At 45.4% G+C, this 9,677-nt stretch overlaps 1 protein-coding gene across 1 annotated transcript in view; it reads right to left on the reverse strand.

The window, feature by feature from the left end:
• Positions 1-344: 344 nt before the first annotated feature.
• Positions 345-9,677, reverse strand: part of cspg5a (chondroitin sulfate proteoglycan 5a) — a 54,676-nt gene continuing 45,343 nt past the window's right edge. Inside the window, exons 4-5 of the mRNA XM_071895536.2 lie at positions 9,206-9,362; positions 345-512 (exon numbers count right to left, since the gene is read on the reverse strand). Coding sequence (XP_071751637.1) covers positions 345-512; positions 9,206-9,362 — 325 coding nt within the window. The remainder of the gene's footprint in view (positions 513-9,205; positions 9,363-9,677) is intronic.

The raw sequence follows: 9,677 nt of genomic DNA on the forward strand, positions 1-9,677 counted from the left end.
GCGGGACGGGCGCGAGGGGGGCGGGGGGGGGGGGTGTTACTCTCAGCTGGGGGTGGTGGCGCTGGCGGTGATGTTGGTGGTGTACGTTTTTTTGCAGCAGCCTGAGCCGCTTGGTGGCAGTGTTGCCGTTTCGGAGACGGTCGTAGACTGGGTTGGTTGGCTGGTTGATTGGCAGGTCGGTTGTTCGGTCGGTCGGTCGGTCGGTCGGTTGAGCGGTCGGTTGCACTCGGCAGCGGACGGACGGAGAGCAGGGAGGGGGGGGGGGGGTCGGGGCTCCCGTCGCCGGCGTGCCTCGTCGTTTCGGTGTCGTGTTGTCGGGCTGTTGTTGTTGTTTTTGTTTTGTTTTACATCATGTTGTTCTGCAGTGAGTTTACCTCCGAGGAGTTCTCCTCGCCCAGCACCTTGTGGTTCTCGTGTTTGGGGGTCAGGGAGTTGTGGATGTTCAGGGAGTCGTCCTCCTTGGGCGGGGCCTTCACCGGGTCCTCCAGCTTGTTCTGGGAATTAGGATCATCCTACCCAGGGGGGGAGGGAAGGGTAGGGGGGTAGAAAGCACAGTTAGAACCCCCCCCACTGAAAACCATGTCATGTTCAGCAGCAGGTTTGATCCGGTCGGCCGGTGGGAAACTTTGCTTTTAGTGACACTCGAATTCTCTTATAGCTGCTGTGTCAAATTTCCAATCGACCCCCCAGGACTGGATTTCCTTAAAGTTTGTCTTTGCTCAACAGACTCTTTTCACAAACATGGCTGCCATACTTCGGCTTTGTCATTGTAGGGTAGAGATCGGTTCTCACCATTGCCAGCGATGTTAAAAAGCCAACTTTCTGTCTTATCTGACAGAAATGACACAAGTGATCAATTATTTTGTTTCAACATAGCTTATAACACAATACAGCTGTTGTTGTCACTGACATATCTTTCTGTTTCTGTTGTCAGATGGGTGCACAAAAAAGTGATTTGATTGAGGGTCACAAAATGAAATTACCATTAGCCTTGGTTAGACAGTTAGCTATGTTGAAACTCAAAATAAGCTAACCAAGGCTAATGGTAATTTCTGTGCTGTTAGCATTTTGTGACCCTCGATCAAATCACTTTTCTTTCTTGCAGTCGTCTGACAACAGAAACAGAAAGATAAGTCAGTGACAGCAGCTGCATTGTGTTATGTGCTATGTTGAAACACAACATAAGTGATCACAGACAGAGTCGGAGGAGACAGAAAGCTTCTTAACACTGCTGGCAATGGTGAGAACCAATCTACAACGACAAAACAGAAGTACATCCGCCATGTTTGTGAAAAGAGTTTATTCACTAACAAAGAAACAGAGGCGAACTTAGTCTCGACATGCTTTTGGGAATCTCTTTAGATGCGTCTCTGATTTAATTCACTACAGCATATTTCCACATTTCCCTTTTATGCACCGCCCTAATATAGTGTTTTTTTTCCAAATCAGATTACAGCGACTGCACCGTTACTGTAAGCCAAACCGATTTCAATAGCGGCCATTGTTCCTTTCTGAGCTTTCGGCTGCTCAACTGATAATCATCATGCTTGGCTGGCCGGGCACGTTGTGTTTGGTTGAGGAGACGCCGAGGTGAGCTGCATGAGCGACACTGACCCCCCCCCCCCCCCCCACCCTCCTTCTCCCCCCCCTCCTCCCCTCCATCAGGCAAACCAGGAAGCACATGCACATACACATGCAAGACCCCCCCACCACCCCCTTTTCCCCATCCCAAACCCCTACAATACATCCCTTATAATCGCTCATGCAGCCCTGTCCTCCTCCTCCTCCTCCTCCTCCTCGTTTCTTCCCCCAGTCTTTGTCCCCCACTCTAAAAATTAAAAAATAATAACCGCCACAAACACACTGACTGTCCGGCCGGCTGTCAGTGGGTACCACCATCATACATACCCAAGCAGTCGCTGGGAGAAAAAAAACAAAACAATGTGTTTTAAGTGCTGTTTCACTTCAATTCATCTGAACTTAATTAAGGTCAGGGGGAAAACATTGATTGCGGAGTCCATTTTGGCTCGTTTTTTTCCAGCCTGTTATCCCCATTAATATTGCATGGCATCATCGACCCTGCTGCACCGAGGCATCCTGGGGCGACCGTCTGCGCCTGACTGGCACGCTCTCTAATGCACACCCACACACACACACACACACACAGACACACGCACGTGCACGCACACAAACACACGCATAGACCCGCGCGTTCGCACACAAACACACACAAGTGGGGAACGCCAAGATAGACACGTTCATAGACACACAGGTTGGCAAGCTCATTGGTTGTCACACACACATTATTATTCACACACGTATGCGCACACACACATTCACACTCACACACACAAACACATACACAAATTCCAGCCCCCGAGGGCTGTGCCATTTACAAACACACTGAATTGAATGTTTGCTTTTTTGTCAATGGCACTTTTAAAAGGGAAGAGGGGTGAGAGCATTTACCCATTGGCTGTTGGCCTAGATAGTAACTTCAGGCAGGACGTGCGGATACGTCACTTCCATGGTTACGGGATAGGGGCCCTCTGTCCTCCCGTCAGCGTGAAACTGGAAAATGTTGTGTTTTTGTTTGTTGGTTTTATTGGTTTTCATCGTTGTGTATTGGGGAGCAAGGAGCAGGGGGTGGGGGGGGCACAGAGTCACGGGACTTTAGAGTGAGTGTCGTTTTGGAGGGAGAGGGGGGAACAGAGATAAACGGGGTTTTGATGATGATGATGATGAAGGCACATGGACAGTTCCTAACGTCCTGTTGTCTCTTAGCTGCAGCGGAAGGTTACATTGGATTTGTTTATTTGTTTAAAGGTGCTGCGTGTGGCATTTTAACATCAATAAATCATTACCATATTCATTTTGAGGCATTAGTATAATTATCATAAACAAACGAGACCATCGCAGAGAAGCCTGTCAGCCTCTATCAGCCTCTACTCTGTATCCTCCATTGTTTCTCCACCTGGTGGATCTGGAGGGAAATCTGCTGGATCGCTTTACGGCACAAACCAGGAAGAGGTTCTGTTCTTCCAGAGCAAACGGAGCTAAAGCTGAAAGAGTTTCTGGCAGCAGCAGATGGAAAAATCAATATAGAAAAATCACTTCCAACATGTTTATCCTCTTCAATAATGTGAAAGAGAAAATATTTGACTGAAAAAGCAAAAGAACCTCTTTGCAACAGGAAGCAACGGGACTTCTAGTCTTCATTTGGAGAAACACTAGCACCAACAATACTGCTGGCATGGCATAGAAGTTACCAATCGTCTTGACCATGGTCTCATTTGTTTATGGTAATTAAACCGAGGTATCACTATTAATTTGACGATGATACATTGATGTTTAAAATGCTACATGTAGCACCTTTAACGGCGCCACACTATCCTGTTGATTTGTCTCTGGCTGGATTAAAGGTTCAGAGTGAAGGCAGGAGGTCTGGGAGTTTGTGTCTTCAGCTCTTCCTCTGCTGGGAACACAGTGTGTTTCACATTAATGGTGTTTGTGAGTGTCGGTGCACCTGTGTGTGTGCTAGCATAATTGGTATTCGTCATTGGTATGCTTGTGCACACACACTTTAGATTATAATATTTGTAGAGTATGTGTATGTGTGCCTCTGAGTGTGTGTGTGAGTGTGGGCAGGTGTGTGTGTGTTTGTTTGTCTACATGTGTCAAGAGACTCACTCTATGCCTACATGTGTGTGCGCATGTGTTGTGTATTAATTGACTGGCTCTGTGACTGTGTGTGTATGTGGACCTGGACTCAGAGCAGCTGGTATTTTGTACTGTAAGTGTATAACGGATCATCTGGACATATTCAAATTAAAGGGACGATTTACTAATTTTTGAATGCATAATTCTACTGTATGCTTGCAGCTTTTGGAGTCGAGGTCAATTCAGTTGTGATCAGTCAGTCTGCGAGCCGATTCAGTCGATGGAAATGAAATCCTCTTGGAAAGCACGGCCAGCTCTGCCCGCTCAATTCATTTTTCTGTGTTGAATTTATTTAGTATTGACGCAAACAACAATGCTATTTTAGTGTTTTCTGCAGAGCGGTTGGACCGACACGCTCCGCTGATTTACTGTGGAAGCAATTCAATCTGCAGACTGAATGAAATTCAAAGCATTCGATTAGCAGTGAGAAATATAAGTGCTTTATTTATTATTGTATAGAAGTGATTAGGCTGTGTGTGTGGTGGCATGCAGGCTGTGGATACGTGAATATCTATGCACACGTGTGTTCTTTCTTACATAGCTTTTTGTCTGTTTACACGTGTGTGTGTGTGTGTGTGTGTGTGTCTGGTTCTATTTCTCTGGTTTCAGCCTATTCTTCCTCCACTGCAGTGGTTTTTATTCTTCCATTAAAAGCGTCTGTGTGTGTGTGTGTGTGTGTGTGTGTGTTTGGGGCGGCGGGAGGAGGGGGGGTGTTACCTCCTCTGTCTGGACGCATGACAAGGTCCCCACAAGGTCAGTGTTTTCCTGCCGCAGCACCAATATAACTTTCCTTTCTCTTTATGATTGTTTTTTCTTTGCATGTAACCGGCAGCTGCTGCCTCTTTAAAGATAATGGATCAGTTCAAACAGTTTGCATGGTTTTATTTCTGCAGTGGCCTATATGTTACTCCAGATCCATTTTGGTGATAAGCTACACTGAGTTACACTGAAAAGCCACAAACCAGACTCATTTTTTCTAATACCTGTCATAACATAATGAAGGGCTTACCTGCCATGCTCCAGTTTCTGGCCCTCAAACCACTTTAAAGTAGTAGAGATATGAACTTATGTCAACCGAGTTATATAAAACTCGACCTTATGATTTATGACTGTGATTAGGTTTTTGATTTGATTTGGGTTCGGTGCAGCAGCACTGGGCTTAGTTCCCGACCTTTAAAGCTTAAGACCTTTAAATGTAGTTAGTGGTGAATAAAAAGGTGAGTAAACCTGCAGCAGGCGATTACCATAAGACAAACAACCACCAACAGAAAGAAGAAATCTTTAACTAAATGCAAATGCATTCATTTATGTTTTTCCTTAACAGACCAAATTTACTGTAATACAACTTACATCAGTTTTAAACTAATTAATGTGATTTATACAGGGATGTAGGGAGGGTAAATCCAATAAACTTAGTTTACCCACGTTTTCATTTACAAAGTAGATGAAACCTTAATGAGATAAATTAATTGTAAACATAATTAGTAAATAGTATCATACATGAAGATACATGAAGTGACATGAAGATAAGGTGTTTTAAGGGGGGAAAAAAAGCATAAATTAACGCTTTTCTGAGAATATAACAGATTTTTGTTCATATTGGTGGTTATTTGCCTCATGATGATCACCAACTGGAGCTCATAGTTTATCCACCTTTTTGTTTATTCCTACATCACTGGGTGTATATTATAAATCTGCAAGAAAATAGAGATTTATGTCGGGCTTTAAAGGGAGGTAAACCTGATTGCATGAATACAAAGTGCTGGTAAAATGATTTTGGATGGGTTTAACCTCCTAACAGGTAAGACTGTGCATGTGAATCTGCCTTTCTTCATGTTTTCCTGACTGACTGATTGATGCTCCAGTGGGGAGGAAAGGCTTGGATCGCTCCATTGAGAGTTGAGAAAGGGTGATTGACAGGGCCACAGTAACAATGAGAGAGAGAGAGAGCCGTTTGGGGAGGTGAGGGTGGGCGGGACCATCTGACGGGGGGGGGCGGGGCTTGGTCTTACCTCACAGTCGGACTCCTCTTTGGTCTTACACTCCCAGGTGTATCTGCTCATGGTTTTCTGAGGGGAGGGGGGGTGGGGAGGGGGGGGGGCAAAGGGTTACACTCCTCAAAACCATACAAGACATCCTCAGAGAAAGACAGATCGATAGAGGAGGATAGAAGAAGAAAGAGAGACGGGAGAGAGAAAGAGAATAACTGAGACGCGAGAGAGGCAGAGAGAGAGAACGACAAAAGAGAGAGAGATGAAAGAGAGATTATGGAGTTTATGGAAAGAGAGACTGATTGAATTGGATGGAAAGAAAGAAGCGGAGGAAGAGAGAGATCAGAGACGATATATATATACAGAGAGAGAGAGAGAGAGAGAGAGAGAGAGAGGCAGACAGCAAGAAATAGAAGCAGACAGATAAAAGAGCGACAGAGAGAGAGAGAGAGAGGTAGAGAGACATAGAGGAAGAGAGGTAGAGAGAGAGACAGAAACCAATAGCAGGAGTAAGCAGACTTCCTCTCAGACGACAGCTGATATTCCCAGCTGGCTACAGTGTCTTGGAGGTACGCTGACTGTTCAAACCATACTGGGACATTATACAGACTGCCTGGCTGTAATATCACCACAGCAAATTCTGGTTTGGATATTTCTGCCGAGGTTCTCGACCATCGTGACACACACACACTGGGCTGTTAGTTCACAGAATTGCGGGGGGGGGGGGGGGGGGGGGAACTGAGGTTATTCGCTATATTAGTGGATGTATTTCGGGTTTGTTTGGGGAAAACTGGTGAGTCGGTATAGGGTTTTGGTTTGGAGGAGCCTACGTTGGTGAGTCGTATTTTGGTTGGAAAACTGCGGTACTTGTTAGAAAATAAACCTGGGTCGAACAGTAGTTGGAAATATTTTTTGACGTTGGATGGAGGGACAGATGGGCGGGGTTTGCCACATCGGGACAGTACAGATAGCGCCAAGAAAGTGACAGAAAAGTACACCAACTTCAAATGCTTTCCTGTGACTGACTCATTGAGCTCATTGAACTGTCCTTTGAGGCAAACTCCACCCATTTGTCACCTAAGCGGGCTAAAACAAACCCAGAAAAAGTATTTGCAAATACTGTTGGATCCAGGTTGAGGGACTGGGATCTTAGGGACTGTGTAGGTGATTTAGAGTTAGGAAGTTGAAATTACAGAGATGTGGTTAGGAGGTGAGGCTGGATGGTTTTTACTAATGTTTTAGGGTTTATTGTCTGTCAGGGTTGTAAAATGGCATTTGGTTGTAGTTACAAAGTGCTACAGTGTTGCTAGATGGGGCACTGTACCTCATGTTGATTGGTAATTTGAAAATGAAACATGATGTCTACAATTGTCAAACTAGCATGAAAGAAGAGGGGATTACAAAGCAAAAAAAACAACTACTTAGCTTACAAAGTTAGACCAAGTTAAAGACCAAAACTACTGATGGATTGTTAGAGGGTGGTACCACGTCTTAACACTACTAAATAAAAAAAGAAACAGTCAACCTCAGTTGTAGCACTATAACTACCCATGCTGCTACAACGTTAGCGTTACTGCTACTAGCTACCCATGCTTCCGTTAGTGCGCCGCCTGTAGGCTCTCCGGTGCCGCCTGCAGGCAGCAGCGAGGCGTTGCATCTCAGATGTTTATCCTGATTGGATAGCCCCGCCCACTTCTCACAAATCTCCCACATCGTTGGCTTACCTGGTCGTAACACCAATCCCCCCCCCAGAAAAATCAGGAAAAACAAATTTTGACCAATCGTAATTGACCCCTACCCCCCCCCCCCGCTTCCCCGCCCAGGTTCAGGATAAACGAGTGACATTTGGTTAGAGGTACATATACAGCGAAGCAGAGCTGCAGTGGCTGACATGGCCACCGGGAGGCGCATGTTAGCGATAGAGCAGGCATGCCATGACATACCGATGCAAGGGGTGATCAGAGGGAGAGCAGGTTAGGGAGAGACGGGGTGGGGAGGGGTCACAGCGAGGGATTGTGGGAGTTCTCTCCTGATGACGTCAAGTCCGAGCCAAGGTATCTGGCCAGCTACACGCTAACATGTACAGTCCAGACAGTTTTAGTATGGCTGGTTTCAGAGGGAATTGAACCTCTAACCCTGCCTTTACCCATTAAACTGACGAAGATGAAGCTTTTTTCTTATCTATTGTGTGTGTGTGTGTGTGTGTGTGTGTGTGTGTGCGTCTCACCGTCACCTTCAAAGGGGATCAATAACCAATAAACCAGGGAACTGAATCAATAAACACAATGAAACTATGAGACTATGAGACTCTACAGCTGGCGTGTCGCCATGGCAACAGGCAGCAAGGGCATAGTCACCACTTAAATGTGTTAATATGCGTGTATATGTTTGCATATATATGTACAGTGTATACCTACCCTTATGTCAGTATATATATATACACGTTCATATATGTGTGTGTGTGCAAGTATGTTTGCATTTATTTTTGTGTGTGTGTGCAATTAAATGTAATTTTTTTTGCATCAGACTGTGTGCACATTTGTGTCTTTGCATTTATACATACGTGTGTGTGTTTGTGAGTTGTGTGTATTGTCGTTGTTGGGTGAAAACCACGTAACTCCAATTTTCTTCTATTATCTTCTATTTTTAATTTAAATTTAAGTATTACAGGTTCCTCTATGGGTTGAGACAATTCTCTGACCTCTTGGGCTTAAGTGAAAACCTTTGAAAACAAGAGGAAAGTCCTGTTTCTGTGTCTGCTGCTGTGCATTATAATAAACGTTTGTAATTTATTTAGTAGCGCGGACTTTCCCCTTTTTTTTGAACCCGTTTACACAAGAGTCTGCACCCTGAGGGCATGAAGAAGAGTTTTGAGTTGAGCGGACAAGTTCTTTATTCCAACACTGTTCAAAACTCCATTGTATAAACTGAAAAATGTCTGCCAGTCGAGCTAAAAACTGTTTTGTCTTAGTTGCTGAAAAGTTGACATTTCAGAGATATGATGTTTTCACCCAACAACAGTGATATGTGTCTTTGTGTGTGCGTGTGCATTTTCCTCTGTATATGTTCGTGACTATGTGCATTGGATTTTTTATCTTAATTCTTCACTTATCTTTGTGAATTATATGTTCCTATTCTTTTGACACTGAGAGGACCCAGCATACAGGTATTCCATCACACTGTTTACCCTGTGCATGCTGTGTGTATGACAAATAAACACACTTGAACTTGAACTCTATTACTAGTCTCTATCCTCTACTCTACCTCACCTCCTTGGCTTCAGACTCCACCCGCCTCTTGAGAAAAACTCCCATCCTCCTTCCTCGCCCTTTGACTCCCCCCCCCCCCACCACCACCTCAGCATTTCACACCCCGCAGGAGAGGGAATACTCATGCCCATGCGTTAAGGGGGGGTCGGGGAGGGGGGGTTGGAGTTTGGGTTTGGGGTGGGTGCAGAAAAAGGGGGTGAGAGAGAGAGGCGAGAACCACGTTACCTGACAGATAATGTTATCATAGTAAGCCAATGCACGGGCATGGGGGACGTTAGGAGGGGTGTCGCACAGTTTCCTTACATTTGGGTGGGAGCCCTCAGCGATGGTGGACAGCGAGAAATTATCATTGTGCTGCTCCGATGAAGGCCGGTACTTACTGCTGGGCGCCGGAGGATGGGGTGGGGGGAGGGGGGGGGAGGAGGAGGAGGGGATGGAGAGAAATAGAGAGATTGAGAAGGGAAAGAAGAAGAAGGATGAGGAGGAAAGGAGTTAGGAGATTTTGAGGAGGAGAAGGGAGAAAAGAGTTTGAGAGAAAGGAAGAAGGGATGTTTGGAGGTGGAGGAGATGAGGAGGAGAGTGGAGAGAAAGAGAGAGATGGTGAAGAAGAGGAGAGAAGAAGAAGGAAGATGAGGAAATGAGTTGGGAGATTTTGAGAGGAGGAGGTGGTGGTGGAGGGTGGAGCGAGAGAAGAGGT

The sequence above is a fragment of the Centroberyx gerrardi genome, chromosome 12 (genome assembly GCF_048128805.1).
Source record: "Centroberyx gerrardi isolate f3 chromosome 12, fCenGer3.hap1.cur.20231027, whole genome shotgun sequence".
In the NCBI taxonomy this organism is placed as follows: Eukaryota; Metazoa; Chordata; class Actinopteri; order Beryciformes; family Berycidae; genus Centroberyx; species Centroberyx gerrardi.